This window comes from Glycine max, chromosome 5 (assembly GCF_000004515.6).
Source record: "Glycine max cultivar Williams 82 chromosome 5, Glycine_max_v4.0, whole genome shotgun sequence".
Lineage (NCBI taxonomy): Eukaryota > Viridiplantae > Streptophyta > Magnoliopsida > Fabales > Fabaceae > Glycine > Glycine max.
In genome coordinates, this window is record NC_038241.2 from 39,734,510 (window position 1) to 39,761,723 (window position 27,214).

Below are 27,214 nucleotides of genomic sequence, written 5' to 3' on the forward strand. Positions count from 1 at the left end.
AATCAGACTCACTCGGAAAAGCCTACTCAAACTTACTCGATCTTCTTTGTTACTAATATTATTATTATACAACAACAACAAAAAGAATGAACAATTAAAATCATGGATTTTTTTTTTCCTTTAGTATATCGTAAAACATTTTGGTTTATCACAATAGATGTTTAAATATTTTCGCGGAAATGATAGAACTGATCACGAGACAAACTCATGTCTTCACCTAACCCAAAAAAGACTCTGGACTGCAGGAAATTATGTAGAAAAATTTCCCATATTGAAAATCTGCTCACTATTGTATAAGAGAAGTAAGTGATATTTATTGTCATGAAGAGGCAATAATTTAATGCTAGTTTCAAATACAAATTAAACCATCTAAACATATTTTTGCTCCTTACGGTCACGTAGCTAGCTATCCATGCATATTATTTGCTATCTATGAATCATTTAAAGAGTCCCCGAAAGGAAAAGCAAGCTCAATCACATGCATATATAAAATAAATTGTCTCCGTGACGTGGGCTCCCAAAGCATATCTCAGGCACTGGATTTGTTCTGCGTGTTCTGTGTCTTGTACATGTTGTCAATGGTATTCTGTGCACACAAAATTGCAGTCAATACTAAAAACATAAACTAAAAACGTAAACGTATTAGTTCTGAATCCCGTAGATTAAAAAGGTGAACAAGTTTGTACCAAAAATAAAAGGGGCAAAATTAAATAGCAGTTGAATGGGAAAAAAGTCAAGGCATTTGACAAACTGAAGGGTGGATATGTATCAATTCGAATGTCCTATTATTTTTAAATTTTCTTATTACAAATTATTAAGTGTGATAAATATTTTAACTTTTACAATAATTAATAATTACTTTAAAGTTCATATTTACTATAATTTTTTATGTAATTTTTTTTACACTAACCATACATAGAAATTAAACTTGTGTTTATTTGTTGATAGGCATTTTAAGTTAAGGGAAAAGAAAACCACCATCCATTCAATTCTTATGAAGCAAAATTAAATCCAGAGTTTTTGACGATTTGTACCTGATAGTATTTAAGCAATTCGGGTCTCTTCTTCTTAAATGTTGGAGTCATAAGACCACGTTCCATGTCAAATGGAACTGGGTCAAGATGAACAGCTTTAATAAACTCAAAACCTTTCAACTGACAAACAAATTACTATAATCAGGATCGCATAAAGCTTCATCATTTATATATATATATATATATATACCAGCAGACATACAAGCACATATAATAAGGTAGGGGTCAATTGATATTGGAATAATACTTCACACAACATTCAATCACTCTATACAAAATGATTTGATCCATCCAACTATTAAACTATAAGTAATTCTATTAATATATCATGTCAAAATTAAAAAATTCAAAGAAATACTTATCAGGTCTAATGGTTGATATTATCTTTTGCTTGAAAAACATGTATTGTATGACTAAAAATAACTTCGACGGTGTAGGAAATTTCAAATTAATGTGAAAATTTATGAAAGAGTTTTCTGAGAAAAGAACTTCAAATTTATGCAACTTGTTTTGCAACACAAGGGATAAATGAAAAGAAAAGAGAAAGAAATGTATAATAAGATAGATAATGTAATAGAGAGAAGGAAAAGGAAGTTGTAAAAAATGTTAGAGAAAAGACAAGTATGAATAACATAACTCTTCTAAAAATTCTCAAATTCATCAAGTTAAATATATATTGTATAATATAACGAATTAGAGAAATATCCATAAACCTTCTTATCCTTTGCAATCTTGGTGAGTTCTCCAATTATGTAACTTTTTGTCCTAGAATCTTCACAGAGAGAATTGAAGTCCGCGGTTATATCATTTTCTTCTGCCCACTTATCAAGTGCTTGCTTGCTGGGGTTGACAATAGCAACGAGGTATGACTCAAAACTGTTTCCATAGACCCATATCTGAAATAGAGTTGGAAAAGAAGTAATATCAACATATCACGGAACATTATCTGCTCATGAAATGAAGCTGAAACTAAAACCTTTGTTACTATCTTTGCAGTAAACCAAACCTTTTGATATCATTCATAATGAAGGCAGATAAGTTGATTAAAAGAGAAGGGTTCACAAGACATACAGATTCAACAGAAGAAGCTTGAACATAAATATTCTCCAGGTTTTCAACAGCAACATATTCTCCTTGTGAAAGCTTAAATATATTCTTCTTCCGATCAATAATTTTCATGGTTCCATTGGGTAGCCACTCTCCAATATCCCCTGTTTAAATAGACCATTCATGAATAAAATATGATCATGCAATCCACGTAGAAGCATATCTTATTCAAACATAAACTGAAAAATGAACCTGTGTGGAACCATCCATCAATCATAACCTCTTTGGTGAGGTCTTCACGTTTGTAGTAGCCGGTAAACACAGTACTTCCCCTCACACAGATTTCTCCTCTTGGAGTGGTTGCAAGTGCATCATATCCCATTTCAGGAATAGATTCAAGACGCACATCCACATATGGTACAGGAGGCCCCACCGTACCAAGCATGTCCTTTTCATTTGGTAATGAAACAAAGGTTCCAGCACAGGTTTCAGTAAGACCTATTTTAATTTGAACAAAACCACGTTAATAAGTCCATACTCTAAATAGCAACACAAGCACACACTAGGTCTATTGACAAATGCACAGAATTGAAGTGACGAGACATCACAATAACTTCCATATTTAGTCATAATTTGAGGATTCAGTCAGACATAATTTACATTAACAATTGAAAAATTGGTTAGTAGATTGAAACTTGGGAGTAAATCACTATAGATATCGATATCAAAGGATTAGGAATTGATAATTGTGTGATATTATGAATTCTTACACATAATGCTTTGATCCAAACTGAGAAGATCTAAGAAATTGGGATTCTTAGTTTTGAAGAAAGCCGTATGTGAGTAACAACTATCAAGGAATTGAAGTAAGGTTAACCAATAATATTGAATTTGATCTTTAATTGGAAGTTAAACATTGAGTTGAGGTTATATTAGGTTTCTTGGAAAGAGGATTAGGAGGATTCTAACCCTGTGTATTGTTAAACCATTGCATTCACCTCATATTGTCAATTCTTATGAGTTGTGATGTTATGTTCTGTTTTTTCTGTGTTTTGTTATTCTTTTAGATGTATATACACTCTCTCTGCTCACAAATTGGTCTAAATAGTGATAACTTTGTGAGCTGGTACTTATATCTTATGAAAACAATACTCTTACTCTTTATTACTTGATACGACTTGGTACATTTGCCAAATTTTCCCTTATCAAAGGATAATCTTTCCTTATCTAGTTATGCTCCATGAGACTAACTAGGAAGCAATTGATTATTCTCCATTGACTTTTTGTTGTTTTATTTTTCCTTTGTTCATTAGGAGGATCTCTAATCCTTCAAATTCTGCGTAATTTTTTTTTCTCTTCATGTAAATGAATATTTTTTTTTTCAAAAAAAAGATTTAAAACAAAGAATGTATGGTGTGAACAGAATTCATCAAATTTTAACAAGAGCATACCATATCCTTGTAGGATATGAGCACAAGTCACCACCCGTAGGAAACCTTCCACATGTCTAGATAGAGGTGCTGCTCCAGACAAAATAATGCGTACATTACCCCCTAAACCTTGTTTTACCTGATCAAGTTACAAAATGAATATATTAGTCAGCAATTTTGCTACACTTGCTGTTCGTGACAAGGGGGAGGGGAATAATTAAAATTAATAAAGTTTCACCACCTTATTAAATACAATTCTGTCAAATAGTGGAGATGCCTCATTATGATTTTGCCCTTTAGTCATGTTATGCAACTTGCTAACAAAAAAAACCAATATTTATCAGAATATTGTAAGGCCCGGAGAGGGATAACAATAATTTTGATACATAACCTAGTAATAATATAAATGACCTTTTTGTGTGAATTGATTTGATTGACATAGGATAGGAACACTCGTATACAGTGTAAGTTTTACAGGGTATGTCGTGATTTGGCCAAGATAGCAATGACATACAGAAACATATATAGTACTTACTATGAGTATGCGAAATTGAACATTGTCTGTTTCATAAAGCTCCCTGAAGAAATCTTTTGGGTCAAACCTGTATATCAGATTGAGATTGAGAATTTTTTAATGCATTAATTTTGTTTGTGGATTTATTGTTCAAAAAAACTAAAAAGAGAAAGGGAATTAACAAAAAAAGACTACTCCAATAACTATAAAATAATTTAGAGAGTAGTCTTGTGTCCTTCCTGAAATCATATTTTGATAATCATCAGTTAAACATCACATTATTTTAGAAAGATCACTACACTATCAACAATGGCAAAAGCTTACCATTGTACACTCTATCAAGCACACGGGGAACTGCAACGAAAATGGTTGGCCTTAGCTCTCCAATATCTTCCAGTAACAGTCTGACATCCTGCAGCCATTGCACAAATTGTGTTCACATTAGTGTCAAGTACAAAGTTTGACTTTTCTTGTGATAAAGCCAAATATAAAGCTCAATAATCATATGAAGCCTTCATCAAGAAATGAAAGATTTGGCACATATACTCACTCCACGCCAGAAACCTATTGAGGCACCATGCATTATCATTGCCTCCTCAATGACCCTATCAAAGATATGTGCAAGAGGAAGGTATGATATGTATACATCTTTTTCATTCAACTGCAAGCAAGAAAAAGGTGGGTAAGTCAAAGATAGGATAGCAAAATATTCATTATCCTAAAACTGAAAACATTTCTAGAGACTAGAGCACTCAAATTAAAATACCACCACTAGCTTACCTTTTCATTGCAACTCTTCAGCAATTGCTGAATCCCAGCTAAGAGTGTAATAATGCTCTCATTGGAGATCAAAACTCCCTTGGGATCACCAGTAGTTCCACTTGTATACATTATTGTACACACATCACTTTTTTTTTTAACAGGAAGATCAAAACTCTGATTATGACCCTGCTCTAGACATCAAAAACTGGAATGAGGAATGAGAAATGAAACCAGTTAATATCCATAAACACATTGCTTTCCTTGGCCTTTTCTGAGCTGAGAGTTAGAAACTTAACCCGTTTACTTTGAGAAAATGTTTTCTGTTCTTATTTCTTCTTTTTACTTTTAATAATTACAAAACTGTTATCCTATTTTTAATCTGTTTCCTGCTATAGAAGATTTGTAAAGGAAGCAGAGAAAACAAAAAACAGGAAAAATTTCTCAAAGTAAACTTGCCCTAAATGTGCATATGTAAGTATGGAATTGAACTGAATTTCCCACTTACAAGGAAATGTTGGATAGAGATAGGAATATATCATTAATATTATTTTCTTATGGGGTGTGCGTGTGTGTGTTAAGAGTAATTGCAGATGCTGCAAAGTAATTATAGAAGGAGCATATTTTCAGAATTTCAGTGAACCTTTTACAGCTAATAATAAGAGAAAGAGTAATAATGTGTCAAATGAATAACGCACCACTTGCAAAAATTCATCCCATGAATACATTGCTAACCCAAACTCTTCAACTTCTTGCTTTTGTTCAGGAGTAACCTTTCCAAAGCTCACAAGTGCTACAAAATTAATTAATAAATAAACTAAGGTAATTGTTTCTTTCCAAATACATGGATATTTTAGGAATGAATGGAGAGAATCAATGAAACATACTCTTGAGATATTTTCCTGCATTGGGAAATGTCTTCAATAGCTGAAAAATTTCAATAACAAATATATCGATTAGAATAGACTGACTATTAACAGAAAATTATATTGCGCAATTCTTAATCCCTCTAAGTCCTAACAATAATATAACAGATAATTTCAATAGGCATAAACCTCAGGTATCTTCTTTTCTTCAACAAAAGCCATTGAGACCTCTGCGTGGCATATAATAAATTCCACAGCCCCGGCACCTAGTAAATCGTATATATATCAGTGTCAAAATCCATAATAATTAACATTTGAAAAATATTAGGATGGCAAATGTTCATGGTTAAAGAATCTAAAACATTTCACGAGCAATTTATAATGGATTATCAATATGAGTGTACAATGGGATGCCTATTTTTCGAAATAAACACTTCAAACCTAAAGGACTGTTGAGTGAATAGTTGTTAGATATATAAACAAAGCATTCATGTTACTTCCTCAAATAATTAATTTGTTTAGATGATTGGTCTTTGACATTAGTGAACCTTGTGTACTAATATGAAAAAAAAAAATCAGTTTGTGGTTGAGTCAATCCATCACCATGATGTAGAAACATGCTAAAGAAGCCTTGCACATACCCAAGGTATCATATAAGGGAACACAATAAAGTCCATGAGCGTTGCAGGCCTGCAATTATGTTGCAATGTGTCAGAAAATACTGATCAGCTAGTTTAGCAACATTAAAAATGGCCATCACTAGGCAGCCAAGGATGCCTACCACATAATTTAGAGCACCAAATAATAGAAACAATAGACATTCAATAGACGAAAGTCATGAAACAACAAACATTTAATAAAAGAATATTTTAACAATACAGTAAAAATAGAAACAATGATAAACATACAATGCAAAAAACACAGAGATCAAAATATAAATTCAATAAAAAAACTCCAAAGAACAATGCTATTAGAAAGCAAATTTATATGGAGAAAAGACAACATAAGTGTAATCAAAATCAAAATAAATTGTACCTCCATGCTCACAATCCATTCGGGGCAATTGGCACCATAAATACCACATTTTACACCCTGAAAATAGGAATTGTGTAAATTAAACTTAAATACACAAACTGCAAGAAAAGATACTTATATGAAGAAGAAAAAATATCAAAAGGCTTCCTGAATATATCAAAGTGCACTACCAAGCACATCAATGTTGATAGCAAATAACAGAACAAGTGGACAGCACATTATGCAATGAGAATCCAAATTAAATATTGGAGTAACACATTAAAGTGTTAAAACAAGTGAAAGAAAACACATGGTTTCATTTTCCGGTGAAATGAAAATAAGCATGTGTAGCATACCTCCCCGTAACCACAAGCACGGATGGAATTGCCAACATTCATCACCAAGTCATACACTTCTTTGTAAGTTTGCCACTTGTACTTGCCAGGCTACAAAAGAGTATATATGACAAAAGTTGGCAACACATTTTCATAATGACAAGTGAAAGAGAAAGAAAGAGAGTTTACATTCCCATTCACGATTTCACGGACACCAAGCATTTTCCTTGCTGGGTATTTCTCAACAGACATCCTGAACAAACACAAGCAGTGTCAGAAATGGTAATCACTACAAAATATAAGTCCCATATATCCCCCTCCTACTCCGAGTACAGTTGAATGTAATAGAGAAAAAGCCCACCATTCACCCATTGCATGTAGAAACATATATGCACACTCATCATTAGAATACACTAACAAGGTTTTTTTTGCAGTTGAAGGTACGTAAAGTCTTTACACTTAATTTAGTCATAAACTATCATATATAAATAAGATTGTTAACTTAATAATAATTATTCTAAAAATCATGTCTAAGATAATTTCTAATTAACTGATAATATAAAAACTTTTATATTGTCAAAATTAAACTCATATTTTTTGAGTTATAATTATCAATTTATTTTTTATCTATTTTTTTTCTTCCATCTCATTACATCCTTTTTTTTTATCGTTCTCTTTATTTCTCATCAGTCATCATATTATTTGTTACAGTCACATCTAACTTTTTTTTTTCTTTCTTTATTTTTCTATGTCCCTCTTCCTTCCACTTGTACAGCCCAAAAATGGAATGAATCTTCATCATTTTCCAATTTTTCCATTCTGTCTTCTTTTTAAAATTAAAAATGTATCAACTCTAACGTAGGAGACATTGTGTGGGCGTGTAACATGAGGTGCGTTGATTGTTGTTTTGTTGCGTTATGATATATCTCTAGAGACAAATCATCTTGCTTGAGACACTGTTCCCATCAGTCTGTTTAGCACTAAATGTGTGCATTGTTTTTTTATTTATAGAAATTCAAGATAAGTATCAAAAGTTTATAATAATTCAGATATTATGTAATTAGAACTTTTGATAATGTGTCCATTGTGTTGTGTTAATCAAATTAAGAAAATAAGATAAGATTGATGAATTGTGCATGAAAGTAACAGTGATATACCTGAAAATATCCCAGCAGGTATTAAGACCTTCAATGGGAGGAGGAAGTAGATCGTCGGCGAAAATGCTGCGGTAGACAGGGCCCATGGATGGCCTTCCTTCTCCGCCCTCTGTGGCTTTCTCCACCTCAACGATGAACCTCTTTTCTGCCATCCCGATCGAGATGAACCCTTTTTTTCTTCTGCTTTTTATCTTTTCTCTTCTCTTCTGAATTGTTTGTTTGTAACCTTAATTAATTAAAACTTACGTGAAAGATAGATTTTATTGGTCAACCTTTTCAGATCACTACGCATTTTTTCTCGGCTAACTAGCTAGTTAGTTACTTACTCATTTCCATATATTAATTCTCTCTTATTTTACTTTTCACTTCTATTCTTTGTTTTCTTAACTACATCTATTACCTTTTTTTTTTTTGTCCCTACTAAACTTTTTTTTAGACAAATTATAGAAAGAGTTTAATTTTTTGTAATGTATGTAAGAAATTTTAGATAACTTTTAAGATGGTTAAAGTAAAATTCAACAAAATTACTCTTATCGAAATGAATTTTATTTCTCCCAACATTTTTTTTATATACATACGAGGTTTTTTTATGGGTCTATAATTATTTGTAGGAGTAAAGTTTGTGCCAACGTACAAATCTTCCCCATCTTTGTTTCGTTTTGTGATGCGTTGGAGAAAAAAGAAAGCAACTGTCACGAATAGATATCACGCGCATTTGCATGCAGAAAAGGTCTTGGGTCAGAGAACTCAGAACCAAAGTTAAGAAAAAATAATTATACTCGATGTACTTATTTTTATTTTACAATAATTAACGCCTTTTTAAATTTAAAATAAGGTTAATTTTTTTTTAAATAACTTTATAAGATTGAGTGTTGGTATTTTATAGATTATTTTGTGTAGTAATAAAATAAAAATAATTACTTCAAAAATTTAGTCTTCGGAGATATTCTAGGTTTACCTGAAATAGACTTATTTGTTTCTTATATAAAAGATTTGAGGAAATATAAATGGACCCAAACTAAAAAGTAGTGAAATTCAAATCATGAAAATTAAAGTTTGTTCGATGTAATAAATTTCAAACAATTTTTTTTATAATTATATATTTTAAAGTATTTACATATAACATAAACTAAACACCCTTTTAAATATATGTGTGTCTGTGTTTTAGAAAAAGGTCTAATTAATTTTTAGAATTTTTTTAAAAAAATCCGTTTCTGAAGATAATAAAACATATAAGGAAGAATAATTTTCTGTTAAATTTCTCAAATATTCTTAGATTATCCACTTCGTTCTTTTATGATGGAAACATTTTTAAATAAAAAATTAGTCAACATATAATGCATTAAAATAATAATAATAATAATAACAATAAATATTTATTAAAAATAATTTATTGTTATTTAGATTTTTTATTGTATTCATTCATAAATATTTTGTTCATACAAAAAATCATTAACTAAAATACACCTAAACAAAGGAAATTGTTATATTTAAATTATTTATCTTATTTCCTATCTCCTTAATTAAAAAAATGTATTAAGTAAAACATTATGAGCACCAAAAATATTTCTCGACTAATTGTAAGAAATGAATCTTTTGAGATACGAAATTTTCTCCAAATAAAGAAATGGAACCTTAGTCTGCAACCTTGTGAGACCTAATCATTTACCAACATTGTTGATATTTTTTTAAAATGATAACATTATCTCTTTTAATTGTTTTTTTTTTTAAAGTGTACCTGTCACATCTTACCACCATTTCTCTTCTTCTTTCCAACTATGCTGTCGCCAACCACCTTCCAGAGATGATTTCTAAGCACCCTCCGTCCCCACTTAAAGGCCAAAGTTATAAGTGATTTTTTTTTTATATATAAAAGGACTTTAATATATTTTTAGTTTCTAAAATGTGAATTATTTTCTTTAGTCCTCTAAATTTAAAAGTTATCTTTTTTAGTTTTTTAAATCCATAAAATGTTCTTTGTTGTCCTTCTACAAAGTATAAATCAAATAAAAAATAAGAGATTCATAAATTTTAACATTTTTTTATCGTCATAATTTAATTTTTTTTACATTTTAAAACATGATTATCTAGTAATTTAAAATATTTTAAAATATCAAGATCAAGTCAACAAAAAAAATAAAACAATTTTTAAAACAATTAATGAATTTTTATTTTTGTACGGACTTAATTATGATAAACAATTGTCACGAATTGTATACAAGAGGATTAAGATTAAAAATAGTATTATGTGAATTTTAAGAACTAAAAAATAATTTTAAATTTAGAGGATTAAAAAGAAAATGACTTTAACTTTAAAGGAATAAAAACATATTTAAGAAGAAAAAAGTATAACACTTCATATTATTAATTTATTAGCTAATACCCTTGAAAGACATCTTATTTTCAATTTTCAATCACCTTTTCTATTATAGGATGAACAAATCATCCTCAACTCCTTTCAAAAGGCCAATTAACCCATTTTGAAGTATTGGCATAATAAATGTCACACATTGTCTTCACCCGGCTAATAAAATATAAAAATAATGCAATTCCTATTGGTACTATTCTCAATCGCGCTTATTTGTGGCTTCCAGAGTTCATTAGTATTGCCGCTGACAAATAATTTATTTCAAAAACTCACTGAGCAGTTGTTATAGAAAACCCAAGGCATGAGGGAAAGAATCAGTTGACACCATAAACCCACTTTTCTGCATTGCTAGTGAAACTAACCAACTCCTCTGGCTTAAACCACAACTTAATCTCATCCTTGGCAGTCTCAGGACCATCACTCCCATGAATGATATTTCTGCAGGCATGGACAACAACAATCAATTTGAGATCACCAAATGATGGACAATGCATTATGTAAAGAGAAACTAAACTAGCACGTTTCTTGGCTAAAACAGTTATATGATATGTTTGGAACCCGTTAAGAAGTAAGAAATTACATTTTGCATGTGAAAATTATAACTATTAGCATCTTAGTAAACGTGAAAACCACATCTTGTAACCAAACACGTTATTAGTTACCTTCCAACAACAACAGCAAGATCACCCCTAATGGTTCCAGGTTCTGATTTCTGAGGATCTGTGGCTCCAATTAGCTTTCGGCCATAGGAAATAACTCCCTGTCCTTCCCACACCTATGATATCAATTTTTGGAAAAAAAAAAAAACAGACCGATTAGGGACACTGACTTGTTTGATTCCTAAGGTCATTGGTTTAGTCATTTATATTTTCTAACCATTGCAATAACAGGGCCAGAGCTAAGGAAATCACACAGCCCATCGAAGAAGGGTCTTTCTTTCAGGTCGTGATAGTGCTTTTGGGCAAATTCCTTTGAAGGAATCACTACTTTAATCCCCACAAGCTTGTACCCTTTCCGCTCAAAACGAGATATAATCTCAGAAATCTGAAATAGAGAGAAAAAATAAATGGTAAGAAAAACCTAAACAAACCTCAGACAGGGAAGTGGGAGAGAAATTATTAGATAATCTTGGACTACTTCGCGTTCATGATTCAACTAATATGTGTGTGATACATTTAAGTTTTTTAATTTAAAAAAAAATTAATAAAAATTCATTAGGTATCATGTTGTGGAGATTAGTTGAAACTTGAAAATATAATGTTCTCAGACCCCATCTAATAATTTATCAAAGTGGGGACCATATAGCGAGATGTGCAGACAAAAGTTGCACTAGCATGTTCCCATTGTTTCACAAACAAATGATAAAGAAGTGCAAGAAATGAAGTTTTCACTTTACCAGCCCTCTCTGCACTCCATCAGGCTTAATGGCAATGAAAGTGCGCTCCAGCTGAGTAAGAAAAAGTAGACACATGGTATGGTTTGCACGTTATAATCGTGTCAAGGAAAAACAGCACGCAAGCAAGGATAGGAGTGAAAAACAGACAAGGAAATGCAGCAGTTAGAGAAATGTCAAGCGTACCTCAGCTGCGCGCACCTCCTGATCTTGGAACATGTAAGCTACGAGACAAAACAAATAAAATCAAATTAGCAGCAGAATGAAAATATCTGGTTAAAGGACGCACACTGTAATAGTATTTCTGTAACATCGAGAACCCACCGACAAATATAGCAAATCGTTGAGACTTTGTTCAAAGTTAACTGGTGTAAACTACCATGATATCAAAATAATATATATATATATATATATATATATATATATATATATTATAATCAATGCAATCTTGTAGGAGGACTGATAGACACGGCAAAGGCAAACAGAATGAAAAATTGGCATGGTTTTTCCAAGTGATTTATGATTTATCTGTTAGAATGTAATACACTTCATGATGGAGATCAAGGAACCCCTGTCAATTGTTAAAAACTAACAGGACTGGATTAAAAATTAAAAGAATAAGCACGGATTGAAGTTTTGAAAAAGTTTAACAATATTGTAGGGGATACTAAGGGAAGTAATAAAGTCTATAATATATTACATAAAAAAATTTAACCTGATCCCCAGGCACAGACAGTGATATTGATGTAGAAAAGGTACCGGAAGTCACAATGCTACTGTTAAGCAATGGACAAGGCTCCTCTTCCTTTACAACAAAAATGCATATATATATATATATATATATATATATATATATATATATATATATATATATATATATATATATATATATTGACACCCCAATCGGCATCTTCTTTTACATATAGACAAACAAGGATGTATTGGTTTAAATCTGATCGTAACTGTCCATTTTAGTTGTATGGTTCAGATTTATGCATTGTAGAAAAACATAGTGGAATGCAGGATATATGATATGTACTATTGGTGACGATGAAACTAAACAGTAGTGGAAAAAGTGAACGTATCGTTTGAACAGTGTTATTATTAATTGAGTATAGACGAAACCTGCGGCAGGAAGAGCAAGTGCTCCTGAAATCCATGATGATGATGATGATGAAGCGGAACCACTTCCAGAACCGTTCTTTCCGTAGAAAAGAGGCACTTTGCAGCTCAATGAAACAGCCGTAGCAGCCCCAACCGCACGTCCATCTGCAAAAGTGATTATTCCCACATTTATATTACAATTGGTTACTCCTCATCCTTACCAGAACCATAACAAATCAAGGTTCTTTGTGGATAAAAATCATGAAGATTTAGGGTATATGAAAGGTTTAAATCAAAATAAAGTTAAGGCAATACAAAGAATGAGGCTTCGTTAGAGAAAGGTAATTACGGGAGGCTCTGGAAGCGGAGAGAAGGGACCTCGCGGCTCTGGAAGCAGCTTTGCAAACCTGTGAGGCCATCTTCTTTTGTTGGCACAGAAATATGCGACGGTGAAGGTTCAGTTCAAGGATTATCGCTTCTTTTATTTCTTTTGGCTTTGCAATTTGGTCCTTGCTTTTATCTTCATTTTCATTTTTTGCTTAATAATGTGTGGTCTTTCTCTGCACACGTAGTTAGGAGGAGTAATTAACTGACTTTACTGCTGTGGTCAAACCTAACCTAAGCCCAAACTGTGGGGAATCAGATCCACTCCTCACATCTCTACTTTTCTTTCTCACCTAACATAGGCGCTGAAATTTAATATTAAATATATGTATATTTTAGACTCCAAGTGAAATCATATTAATAAGAAAATATTTTTTCATCGTATCATATTATTAATGCATAGGATAACATAATATAAATTAAACTCTAGCTGCAAAGAAATCAGTAATATTGCAATGCCTGCTTTACACATTACAAATGAAAAGCGAATTGATACGGCTCTCCGCTTGTAACGTTTACAGCGGCTTCCTTATAAAGATTTTCACTGTGTGCCTACTTAACTATAAACTATATATGATCCCAGTCGTTACAAATACTAGTCCAACAACCCATGCAACCCACGGGTTCAAATAAAAATATTAACACCAATTTTTGTATTCGAATTGATTTTGTAATATAATCACATATTTTTATTATATTGGATACCGCAAAAGAAATCAAATCACACAAGTACTTATCATTATTCAAAACGATGATGTGGTAATATAAGCTTCTTGATGAGACACTTCCAACAAGTTTGGCACTCTATCAAGTATCAAATATCAATATAGAGGCGTAATCAAATGACTGATTAGGTTAAAGGGTGAGAAAAGAGGGGTACAGGTAGGGAACCAGTTATGTAAATAAAAGAAATTACTTGTAGATAATGACTCCACGAAAAGGTTGTTGGAAAATATTTCGTGGCTCATATAGTATAAATTGATTTGATTACCTATTATAGTTAATTGTTTGATAATAAAGAACTATTACAGAATATAAAACAATTATTACAATAGTCATAATAAGTAAGTTATTATTCTTAATGAAGAAACTAACAAGGACTGTTATGGTTTGTTAATGAGGTAGAGGGATCCTGGTCTTGCCCATAAAATTATCTATGATACTTCATTGATTTACACACTTCAAAAAAGACAAAGGCTAAAAGATCTTTCTCTATCTATAAACACTAATATAAACTTCACAATCACATGATATGCAACACAATAATAACAAATATAATGAATCCGCTAGCTCTCAGCTTGTGTTGTACAAAATAACTGCTCACCTTTTAAAATGTCTAGTACCTTCCTCCCTGAACAGACTTAAAGGGGAAAGAACAAGTTCGGATGTGAAACACAAGCCAGAAGTATCTCTCTCAGTAATAGCTAAAAGGTACCACTCCCTTCAGATTTTATTTTTAGTTTTTGCACCCGTGCTTTTCCTAATAGAAGAATTAGATGATGACCAACTCAGATATACTCCATAATTAACAACTTAATGTGATTATTTACGTGAACTCTACATAACTGGGGAGGCGGGTATGTCTTTCCCATGACACATAACCCAACTATCAACTTTTACTCCCACTCCCACTTCTTCATCCCATTATTTGAATTTTGAAAATATTTTGGAAAATATTAAATCAAAACCCAGTAATGTTTTTTAATATACTCGCATGTAAGAATGTTATTCACAGGAATGAAACCATCTATCTTAAAACAAACACCTCAAATGATTCCGATCTCATATCTTCCTTAAATAGTGCTTTCCCATTGGTTACGGGTTGGATGGTGATTTACAAATTGTACCTATGGCTATAACAACAAGAAAGGGTGCCATGGCATTGCAGATTACAACAGATTAGGTCTACAAATCCCCCACAAATGTTGGCAAAATGTGATTTCCTATCTGTCATTCCTTTTCTGACAGTTACAAAAGCTTTCCAGGTCCAGATTGCCCTGTGTTTTCAAAGATATACAAGGCCTCTTTTAGTTTCTCGGCCATCAACCACGCTCAGTACACCAAAGTTATATGCCTACAGTACAATAAAAAGTTTATCAGAATCCCCCCTGGAAGATAATGAAAGTTAGACACTAACAACTCATAATGCTGGCCATGAACCAGATAACACAGAAGTATAACCACCACCCTTCATGCAGGGTTTTTATTCTTTTTTTCCCCTCAAGGTGCCACAATACTGATTATTCAGGTATAAGAATTCATTTTTTATGCTTCTTATGTAGATATCCTAACTCTAGTTTACATACTATAGAAAGGTCACTAAAATTGCAAGGTTTAAAAAAGGGATAGTTCAAGTCCCGATTTGAGCCAAAAGTGACAAATAAATTGTTAGTCTTTAATAACTTACTGAAAACACTTCAAGACATTACTGTCATATTTACAAAGTAGCTTAGATTTACAAAGCCGCTTAAACTCACCAAACAAGGTGTAATTATGTTACATCTCAATCGAACCATTGGAAACTGATGTATCAGATTCCAGTTTGTAGTCAGCTTTGCAAAATGTATCAGATTCCAATTTGCAGTCACTTTGTAAAGCTGATAACCAAGAGGCCACCTGAAAGAAGAATAATGGAGGTAAACTACATCATTTGACATGATGACATGAGTGATTGAATACAGACTGTCTTTAGAAGTTGATCATAACTGTATCAGGGATGTAAATTGCTTAAAATCTGTTCAGACTGTAAAAACTGAAATATAATAGTAATAAATACCATCAAATTATCTTAAACTTGGACACACCTGTATCTTAGAATTGCTTGAGCACTCATAGCGCAATCCATGACGAGTTAAAATACAAAAGGCATATTGAATTTCACCATCTTCTCGCTTAAAGCATGGTAATCTCCTTACCTCAACAATATCAGATAGAAGGGTTGAGTCCTGGGGGCTTAGGTCTGCAATTTTTTCCCCTTAATCAGCAAGCATGCCATGATGCATTGTAAATGAAAGGCAATCTGAAAGCTTTAGAATAAAATATATTTGATTGAGCTAACCATTTGCAATTTTCTTTTCAAAGACATTGATTAAAAACAAACTTAAGCCTTTTCCAAATAACTTAAGCATTTTGGATAGTTCTGAGCATGATATGGACCTCCTTGACAAAGCTGTCAAAAATAAATTCCCAGCTGCTCCTACTCCTCTATGTTAATTTGATTGGGCCTGTGGTTGTCCAGCCCTTGACATAAAAGGGAATTTAAAAAATATTGATAAAAAGAATTCTCAGATCTTCTAATAGCTTAAACTTTTTGGGTGTTGATTCTTGACAGCTCAAAATTCAAACATCATCTAGACATCTTTAACAATATGGTGATGAAGCCTCACTAAGCTGCAGATTTGAAAGAAAAATGCCAATCACAAACTTAAAGCAAGTACCGGAAGAGGTACTAGCCAATGGAGAGAAGGAATGTTCCATAATTGTGAGGAATTTATTAAAAGAAAATATTGAAAAGGAATTCCACACAAATCTGGTGATTAAGAGGTTTCCAATATTCAGTTAAAAAAAAAAAGGAGGTTTCCATACTTTCATTTCTCATTCACCCACATTGGAAAAACCACAAATGAAATTTATCTACAGAAGACAAAAAATGCTAAGCCCAGTAAATTTTGATGTTCTGATTAGTATTACCATGTTCACTCAAAGATGAAAAATAAGCTCATATTTGGTTAGATAGAATAATTTTGAAGGAATGGAAGTGGGAAATTGGGAATGAAATATTCATTCTCATGTTGTGTTTGGTGTGGATGGAATGAAAAATGACTCCATTCCCTTTTTATGTTTGGTATGTTATACTCCCTCCGTCTCAAATTAAGTGTCACATTTGAAAAAAAATAAGTGTCATGTTAGCTTTTCAATGTAATATTAATTGGGTTTTTTCCACTAATACCCCTAATAAATATCACTTTAGTTTTTCAATGTAATTAATAATAATTTTAGTTTTGCATACTACTCTCTTCTATTTATTAGTATAAATTGTAAAACAACCTAGAATGACATTTATTTTGGAACAGAGAGAGTAATTGATTAGAAAATAATAAAAAAATTATTTTTAAGTTTAATAAGCTTGGCTTGGCCACTTGGACCAATTTGAACCAAATAAATTTTTGGGTTGACAAACAAGTCAGCCTGTGCTATATTTTGGGTCCTAAATAACTCAAATCTGCCTGAAAGCTTTTTAGAGCTGAAGGAGTGTGCTGGATAGGTTGCTCCTTTTTATTTACATCTATGTTTTGGTAAAATGAAATAGACATTCCATCACTTTTGTGATGAAATAGCAATTCCTACAAGCAATCAATTCACATTAGTTATCCTAACTAAAACAGCTGAATCGCTGCATGTCAGCAAGTTCATGATACTTGTATCTATATCCTATTCCAACCACTAGATTCCCATTCATGCACATTCTAGCACCAGCATAAAAATGTTTGTAACTTACAAGCATATTCGAAAAGAGTATAACCTCAGCAGATGAATCGACATGTCTGTATTATATACTCAAAGACTAGAGAGGTGTGGAAGAAGAATGTGAAACAAAGAGCAAAGATTTACTGCTCTAGATTTGCCTACATCAATATTAAAGCAAAAAAATGTGAACTACAACTTGTCGGAAGGAACACAACTGCATTACCTGTACACAACAAATATAAAAATATACATGCTCCATGGAGAACGACAAAACGAGGAAGCCAATCATCTACTTCAGTATCATCTAAAGGTGGAGGTTCTCCTGGTAGTGTTGCCCATCTCTGCATAGAAAGATCAAAAGCAAATGAGAGTTCAGCTTGTTATGTGAAATAAATAATAAAGCTCGAACTAATGAACCATAAACTGGTGTAGGGTGGGCAGTCAGTACAGTTCGAATGTATAAATATCCAGATAGACGAGCAGACCGCAAAACTTCATCAATATGTTCCAACCTGTGTTAATTGTTAAACAAAATTATTTTAACAATATCATTATTTGAGGAAAACACATCAATTCTCAATGTAGCAATTTCCACTCCATATAAGACTAGAGAATAGCTATCTCTAACACACCAGAAAGAATCACTTGTAAGGAGTGAAATGGAGAACAATGAAAGCAAAAGGAATTCCTCATTTTGTTCTTAATACTTAAACATTCACACATATCTAGACTTCAATACTTAGTGAACAATTATAACACATCATGACAGCAAAGCCATTAATATTCCCAAAGTTGAGGATCACATCACTCACTGAGCTTTCGAGTGAGCTTCCCTCTCTGCTATATCAGCAAGCTCCGATCGAAGTGACTCTAATTCTGCAGCTGTTAGCTCAACCTACAGAATATGAATTTTTGTTGGTAGGATATAACAGAACCTTCACCAACGACAAAAGATGCACAGCATAAAAGCTGCTCAAATCAGACCTTTTCCTGACCTCCAGTACTGGAACCCCATGACAGCCGCTGTGGAGTAAACAAGTTCAACATGAAAGCCGTCCTTAATTTACTTCGAGTCCGTTGACGGCACGAGGACCTAAACTAAGCTAGATTGAGTAACTTATTTAAAACAAATTGAAAGTCTCTTAATAACTGTTCTCATTATTGTTTTCTTTATAGACAGGAAACAATACCTTGAAGATTGATCGGTTCCAGGTTCGGCAATAGATGATGTTCTGCTCTCAGGAGATTCTATACTTGCTGTTGGAACTTGAAAATGATCAGGGATGATATTTAATTTTGCAGGACCGTCATCCATGACATTGACCTTCCAAAAGAAGAAAGGATGGCAGTAATGATAAGAGTGAAGCGCGCTTTATCCTGAAACAGTAACAACAACAAAATGTTAAAACAGCACCGTTGGCATGACTTCCTTAACTAAGTCATAAATTGCTAACCAGTTTTGTGTTTTTGCCCAAGGTCATTTCAGCAAAGCATATCGCAATCAGAAGTATTAACTAGATCAGATCAACAATTGCAACCCTAATATCGAGAACGAGCGAGGATCGTAAGATAATGAATTAAATAGAACATGATGCACGAGAGCTACAGCTACAAGTAACAAGTGAAATTTAAGAATAGAGAAAAGAGGGAAAGAGTTGCGTACTCGGTCTGGTAGAGGAGACTGAACACTTTCCTTTGAGGAAATACAAAGTGACTCCAAGCCCAAGAGTAAAACGAGGCTGTTCGGTTCGGTTTAGTCTTACGGACCAAAATTACACACTTACCCATCCTTTTCCCCACCCCCAAACAATAATTATTATGTCCTTCACATCTGGACTCCATGCATACATTTCTTCAACAAGATCAAAACAAAATCCGTATTTTTTTTAATTAAAAAAAGGCTTAAATACATTGGAAAAAAAATCATTTTCTTTTTTTAAGATTTCTTTGTTTTGCTTTTTATACTTAAAGTGTTATGATAACACTTTAAACCGTAAGTGTTTTAATCAGTAAAAAAACGTTAAATTATAAAACAAAAAATGCAGAAACTAAAATAAAGAAAAAAAATTGCAAAAATAAAAATAAGAAAATGTTAAATTACTGGTACGAAATATAATATATATATATATATATATATATATATATTTAAATCATTAAAAAAAACATAAACTCCTACTATGGTATTAGATTTGAAATAACAGGTCTAGCTTATAGAATGCCATAAATTTAAATTTCCATATAAATCCTATTTTTCATGCTGTATAAGCGGTGCTGCCATGGTGACCGTGTCTAGATAACTAGAAGCATAACATTTTTATTTGGGTATTTTAACTGATATCCCTTATTGATGTCTAGATAAGTACGTGTTTAAAAATTAAATTTAACAGATTCTAATAGTTGGATTTAAAACTACACAGTGTATTAAGTGCTTAATAATTATTATTAAGTACGTGCAATATCTGATTTTATAATAATTATTTTAAAAATTATAACAGGGTGATTTTTAATTAGTTAACACTAGTATAAATGAAAGTGTATAAAAATTGAATATAAAAAATTATTGAAATGAGTATTTTAATAATTTCAGGAGAAAAAAAACCTAACCGTGTTTTCAGGAGTATTTTTTCACTTGGAAACTTGCTGATCAAGAAATTCAAAATTTTGTCTTTGTTGCCTTGTTGCTTTGCTCGTTAAAAGCAAAATCTTTGCAGTATATACTACATGGGGAGACACAGATGCGAGTTTTCACGAGAGAGAAGCTAAAATTCTAGAGAGAGATGGTGCATTGCTTTGCTTCCCGCGTTTGTGCATAAATTTTCTTATGTGTGCAAGTCATTCACAGTCACACACCTCAAAGCTCCCACATTTGTTCGTAAATAACAATTCTAATTGTCTTCAAGATCTTGCATTCTCCACCTTCTGGGAACTCTTACCTTCTTCAATCAGTTTCAAAGGTTTGAACTTTACAAAATTCTCTAGTAAAACTGCCCATCAGAGCCATTGGTGTTTAAGAAGACATTCTCAAAGTACCTATATCTACGACATTGGCAATACGTGCATCATTTGGTAATACTCCAATTTGTCTATGATTAGTAGATAAAATGATTTCTTTCATCCAAACAATTCAGTTGGAGTCAGTACACAAAGATATAAAGTTATTTCTTCAAATTACTCTTCATTTCTAAGTTCGTAACTTTCGCAGTAATTTTATCATATTACCTACCAAATAAAAAATTTGTTCAGGGAAATCATCTACTTCTCTAGAAATAATCAATTTAAACCCTTTAATTATTTTTGTTAGACCAATATATTGATAAAAGCTTCCGCTACGAAAAAAAGGTTGTGATAAGAAACACTCAATTTTTCATGCTCTTGCTACAATTAAGCGATTTGGGCCCGCTTGATTCATTCCACTTGTTCATTATTCTTCATAACAAGGGAATCTTGTGCTTTTTATGATTTTTGTAATATGAGATAACAATAGTATCCATTGATTGGTTTGTTTGAAATTGATTGTGATATGGTAAAATTTCTTATGTGTGCAAATCTACAAGAATGAGATAACAATAGTATCCATTGATTAGTTTGTTTGAGATTGATTGTGATAAGGTAAAGTTCCTGATGTGTGCAAATCTATGAGAATGAGATAGCAATAGTATTCATTAATTGGTTGGTTTGAAGTTGATTATGATATGGTAAAGTTTTTCATGTTTGAAATAATTAGTATTTACCCTCAAATTTGTTGGGAGAGAAATGATAAGATTTTTGTTCTCAGAATATTGCACCGGTAATAAACATGTAATTTGATTCTTTTATGTTAGATTAAAATTTTACTTAAACTTATTTCTCTAACAATTTTACATTAGTTTGCTATCTAGTATATATTATATAGTTTTGAAAATATGTATTTAATAATCAACAATTTGTTGACCACGGTTCAATCACAATTAAACTATTGAATCTCTGATCCAATTTTTAAAACAACAACAAACAACCACTTAGCCATATCCCATGCCTTAGTAATGTTGTTGATGAGGTGTGGGTAGAGAACACGATTTTGTCCATGATGAATCCTTATATGCAATTAAACAGAGTAAATGAGATATTAATTTCAATAATTCTAGACAACAGCTTTTAACTATCATGGGCATACATGCACGAATTAGCCCCTTCATCTGAAAGAATAAACTTAAAACTATAAAAGCATATAGGGGACAGATTACGCTTAAATGGAAATTAGACATAAAATAAAAATAAAGGGGAATGAATTGATAATAATAAATAAAAGTAGGAAGCAGAGGCTGTTTGGAAACTTGATGCGGGGGATTCTTTTCAACGCCTGAGCTCCACCCATCGCTGCTTCCTACAAACGCACTTTTCCCATTTCGCAATCGATTTATTGCGTTAGACAAGCCCAACATTAGGGCCTCTCTCATAATATGCAATAAACATGGTCTTTGATTTGATAGTCCCACTCACTTTTTTAATCTCTCTACCCCCTCTTTTTGAGTAAAACATTAAAAGATCAAAATACCCCTCATTGTTTCTATTTTGAAACCCTACCTCCTGCATTCGCATTGCATTAACGGTTTAAATTTGGTGTAACTCTCTTATAACTAAATTGATTTTGGCTTATAACTAAATTGATTTTTTCGCATTGGATAGATATTTTTGTATATAATTATTTATTTTAATTAAATAAATTAAAATTATGTTATTATATTTTTCAATAAATTAAATCAATATAAAATAATATCCAATTCGATTTAAATTTCAAGATAACAATAAAATTATAATACTAATATTTTCAAGATAGTAAAATTTGTTAGAACTTAAAATAAAAATTTAATTTGAAAATAATAACAATAACTATAATTAAAATGAAATGTATTTGAATTTTAAATAACAGCATACTCATATAAATAATAATTTAAAAAAGTTAAAAAAATATTTTAAAAAATAATTCCACTTGCAAAAATTGTGTGTAGGAATCCTTATTTATTTATTTATGAGAAAAGAGAAAAAAATATAAGTGAAATACTTAAGAGATTAGTTTAAATGAGTTTCACTTTTTAAGATGGGTACTTTAATATTTATGAGTACAATATTAATAAGTATTTTAAAATATATTAAGTAAGAAATATTCTTGCCACTAAAATTAATTAAGAAATACTATCACCTTATTAAATTATTACAATCATATTCTTAAAATGCTGATAATAAAAATCGAGTTCGAGTATAAATTCTCATGTGTCTACTACTCTAATCAACTCCTACCATTATTAGCCTGAATTAGTGAATAATAATTACAATCATTTAAAGTAATTCTTATTTTTTTATATCTTTTAATAAAATAATAAATATATTTTTATTTAATATTTTTTTATTATTTCATTAAATTCTTAGTACTTTATCTAAAAATCTAAATAGTATTTGCAATTTTCTTTTATGGAACGACAAAATTTAAAAACCCCGTCGTGCCATGCTCTGCGAAAAAGGGTCAACGGAATATGAAAACTTTTGTTTGCAACGAAATTTGTGGACATATGATATGATAAAATGAGTAGTACTAGGGTTGCCGCCATGTGTATCACAACTTTAACAATCCATGGAAGGAAAACAATTCTCTTTATATCCATGGAAGGAGTAGTACTTCTTTTATTTCTTTTATTTCTTCTTTTGTTATAATATTGATGACGTGCTGGAATTGAAATTTTAATTTTTAATAAACTGTTTTAATTTTTTATAAGTTTCATTTCTTTAATTAAGAGTTGTGGTATAATTTTTTTTATGCATTTATCGATTAAAAATATTCTAAGTATGACTTCTAAAATAAATATTACAAAACTCAACAGTCTTACTATATATAATAGTTTTTTTATTAAGGACAATTTAAAAAAAAAATCTTCAATCTATCAATATTTTCTAATTATATTTATTTATTTATTATTGTTATTATTATTTTATTTTCAATTACAACAACAAATCTTAAATCTAATATCTCATGTAAAATATCAAATTCATCACCATTAGACTGACTTTAGTGAATCCATTTTGTATCACTACTATGTTCTTAATTAATAGTTTTGCAATTTATATTTTTGCACAAGCTTTTTTGATAAAACTTTTTATACCATTAACCCAAAATATATCACGCACAATAACATAGTTAACCCAAAATCATAGTAACACACAACTGGCCAACTGGGTAGTAAAAGCTAACTATGGTTTCGAATTCTCAGCTTAGTATAATTTTTTTCTTCTTCTTTTTAGAAGAGCTTAGTCTAATTTCAATCAAAAACGCGTTGCATAATTTCTCTCTGACTTATTCTTCGTATCACTTTCTATGATGCCATGATATGATATTCAACAGACTGAATAAGAAAGCAATGGAAAATGAGTCAATGTGATGGCATTTTTTCAAGTAAAAAACAGAATTTAACCACGTAAATGAGTTAAGAATAGTTTTTAATTTTCAACACGCGATTGCTTAAATTGTTTGACCAACTTCCACTGTTGTGTCTTGGGTTTTGGTAATGCTGTAGTTACGAAATACAACTAATCATTACCTTCTAAATGCTCCTTTTGTTGGGCAAAAACACCAAAAAGGGTCACTTTTACATTTTATTTACCAAATAGGGGCTGTTTTGCAATTATTTACCTGGGGGGTCTGTTTTTTTATTACAAAGCCCCCCAGGAAGGCGCTTCCATGGAGCACGCGACACGTGGCACAGTGCGGCGCACGAGACAGCAGCAGGGTAGCGCCCCTGACGCGGGCGCGTCTGGTAGCGCCCTGCTGCTGGGCGCGACTGGTAGTGCCCCTGACGCGGGCACGACCCAGGCGCGTATTTTTTAAATATATTTTAATAAATTAAGCTGATTAACGATTAAATAATTTAAAAAAATATTTGTCATTTAATTAAGTTTTCTAATTTACGACGAAACTCAATTAAATTGTCATTTAATTAAGTTTTCTATGGTATAATATGAATTTTATAACTTTATAAAATATGAAATTTCCAAGTTATGATCTTTTGTTTCTTAAAAAAAAATAAAAAAGTTATGATCGTTTGGAACTTTATAGCATATGACAGATGACTCATTGAATTGATAGTAAAACATTGATTCAGTACGTTGGTTTAGTTTAAACGTCTCTTAACATTAAAAAAAAAAGAAATTAGATTTAGACCCACTAAAAAAATACATTTTCTCCCAGACTCAACGGAACTGGGAAGGGGGGCGTGTATTTTTTTTTAATTTAAATGTTTAATTTTGTTAAAATACAATTTTTGTTCCTCTATTCTCTTATATTTGTACTTTTAGTCCCATTATTTTTTAATGGAGATATTTTATTTTTTACTTTTAAAAAATCAACAATTTTAATTTTTGTGATCAATTTTAAATGTTGACATAAGTATTCTATAAACCTTAAGTGATAACTATTTATTTATTATGTACATGTCAAATATTTTATTAAATTATTTAATCGTTAATCAGCTTAATTTATTAAAATATATTTAAAAAATACATAGGCGTCTGGGTCGTGCCCGCGTCAGGGGCACTACCAGTCGCGCCCAGCGGCAGGGCACTACCAGTCGCGCCCAGCGGCAGGGCGCTACCAGACGCGCCCGTGTCAGGGGCGCTACCCTGCTGCTGCCTCGTGCGCCGCGTTGTGCCACGTGTCGCGTGCTTCATGGAAGCGCCTTCCTGGGGGGCGCTTTGTAATAAAAAAACAGACCCCCTAGGTAAATAATTGCAAAACAGCCCCTATTTAGTAAATAAAATGTAAAAGTGACCCTTTTTGGTGTTTTTGCCCCTTTTGTTGCATACCAAGTTTTATATTTAAGACTAAAATACATTTTTTAGTTTTATATTATTTTTATTATATTTAGTTTTATCTACTATTTTTAAAAAAAATAGTCTTTTATATTTTTTGAGTGAGTCCAAATAATTCTTTCAAAATAATGATCATTTTTTATTTTGAGACATAATTTTGAATTTATTTTAACTAATTTAATATATGAAACTTGTTCCATTAAATTTACATATTTAAAAACTATATAGTATATATCTCACTATATGTTTGAATCAAATAGAGCCATAAAGGTGATAAAAGTGGGGTAACAAATGAATCTCATGAAAAAAAAAAATCACATTAAATTTTTTCAATTTTTTTTGCTTCCTTGCTAAATACACTTTTCACGTTATTTTATCATGTTTATGATTGTTTTTAGTTTGAATATCATTTTGGTTATATACGAATCTAATGAAATAAATTTTATATATTTAATTAGTAAAATAAATTGTTTAAAATAGTGTGTCAAAATCGAAAAAAATCATTGTTTTGGAAATAATATTTTGATATAAAAGACTAAATTAAATTTTTTTTAAAAAAATAAAGGACCAAACTCAATATAATTAAAAATATAAAAAAAAATAAAAATATATTTTAGCCTAATTTTAATAATAGGTCCTTTATAATGGAGTCTGTAGAACATAGATGCCAAATTTTCTTCTTAAATTTGGTACTTGTATCAGTATATAATAAGATATAACAAATTATAGTTTATTTCTTAGAAGCACTTCCAATTTACTACTGCCTTCAAATCGGGTATTCCCTCCAAGTAGCCTCCCAATCCCAAGGTACATGATTATATTGCAATTCTTGACCATCTATGTTACTCAGCACTAAACAGTTAATTTGATAACTCAATTGTCTCTGTCACTGATGCCATCACACAAGACTTACAAGATAAATTAAGTTGGACAAGTCTTTCACGATAACTAATCAAGCAGCAGGGGAGAGGTGATTTCGAAGGCATAGCTTAAACCTTCATACACCATATGTCCATGAATACAAGATTAAACAAAGCCAAAAATGCTTGTCTTAAATGGACATTGCCACATAGTCCCACTTTCTTGAACTGGTCACAGGCTGTAGGGGTGGCCCTCAACCCATATGTATATTGACTCTTTCAACAACGAGAATATAGTCTTTTGAAGTTCAGTACGTAGATGCAAACAAAAGGGAAGAAAAAGTTCCCTGGTTTCAATCAATAGAATAAAAACAAAGGTTGAGGGAGCATCTAATTTGACATCCAATCACTTGAATCTTGACTAATAGATTTCTAGTCGTCAATAATTTCATGGGTTGATGCCTAGGCCTCTCATTGGCTAACAAAATTTCCAAGGTAACTTAACACCTTTTACTATTATATATTTTCTTTGTTTGCCCCAGTAGACACTTCAGGCGAGTGCTCTCAGCCATACCAAATATTAGTATAAATTCACTCCTCCCTACCCGTTTTGCTCAACACTAACCAAGCACTCTTTCCTATCTAG

General features: G+C 31.5%; 3 protein-coding genes across 5 annotated transcripts; all 3 read right to left on the reverse strand.

Moving 5' to 3' along the window:
- Positions 1-246: 246 nt before the first annotated feature.
- Positions 247-8,528, reverse strand: LOC100811306 (long chain acyl-CoA synthetase 4). Its single transcript, XM_003524392.5, has 19 exons — positions 8,157-8,528; positions 7,189-7,252; positions 7,021-7,110; positions 6,686-6,742; positions 6,292-6,340; positions 5,840-5,916; positions 5,672-5,711; positions 5,483-5,577; positions 4,806-4,973; positions 4,576-4,686; positions 4,350-4,437; positions 4,047-4,113; positions 3,753-3,828; positions 3,533-3,650; positions 2,334-2,579; positions 2,106-2,245; positions 1,748-1,930; positions 1,035-1,154; positions 247-586 (listed from the first exon to the last, which is right to left on the reverse strand). Exons 1-19 carry the CDS (start codon positions 8,306-8,308, stop codon positions 530-532), a joined length of 1,998 nt encoding a protein of 665 aa, XP_003524440.1. The 5' UTR covers positions 8,309-8,528; the 3' UTR covers positions 247-529.
- Positions 8,529-10,492: 1,964 nt separating this feature from the next.
- Positions 10,493-13,472, reverse strand: LOC100527475 (uncharacterized). The gene is made up of 7 exons (NM_001249632.2): positions 13,371-13,472; positions 13,043-13,186; positions 12,104-12,141; positions 11,921-11,971; positions 11,401-11,568; positions 11,187-11,299; positions 10,493-10,962 (listed from the first exon to the last, which is right to left on the reverse strand). Exons 1-7 carry the CDS (start codon positions 13,438-13,440, stop codon positions 10,839-10,841), a joined length of 708 nt encoding a protein of 235 aa, NP_001236561.1. The 5' UTR covers positions 13,441-13,472; the 3' UTR covers positions 10,493-10,838.
- A 1,685-nt stretch (positions 13,473-15,157) lies between these two features.
- Positions 15,158-19,674, reverse strand: LOC102668726 (uncharacterized). Of its 3 annotated transcripts, XM_006580462.3 has the most exons (10): positions 19,536-19,674; positions 19,327-19,411; positions 19,063-19,249; positions 18,857-18,965; positions 18,685-18,767; positions 18,321-18,384; positions 18,096-18,213; positions 16,210-16,364; positions 15,883-16,021; positions 15,158-15,479 (listed from the first exon to the last, which is right to left on the reverse strand). In XM_006580462.3, the coding sequence occupies exons 3-9, from the start codon at positions 19,185-19,187 to the stop codon at positions 15,902-15,904; spliced, it is 774 nt and encodes a 257-aa protein (XP_006580525.1). In that variant the 5' UTR covers positions 19,188-19,249; positions 19,327-19,411; positions 19,536-19,674; the 3' UTR covers positions 15,158-15,479; positions 15,883-15,901. The 3 variants fall into 3 exon arrangements, with proteins under 3 accessions (XP_006580525.1, XP_040871594.1, XP_025984301.1); XM_041015660.1 differs by lacking the exon at positions 19,536-19,674 and having other exon boundaries at positions 19,327-19,529; XM_026128516.2 differs by lacking the exons at positions 19,327-19,411; positions 19,536-19,674 and having other exon boundaries at positions 18,857-18,975; positions 19,063-19,191.
- Positions 19,675-27,214: the final 7,540 nt, after the last annotated feature.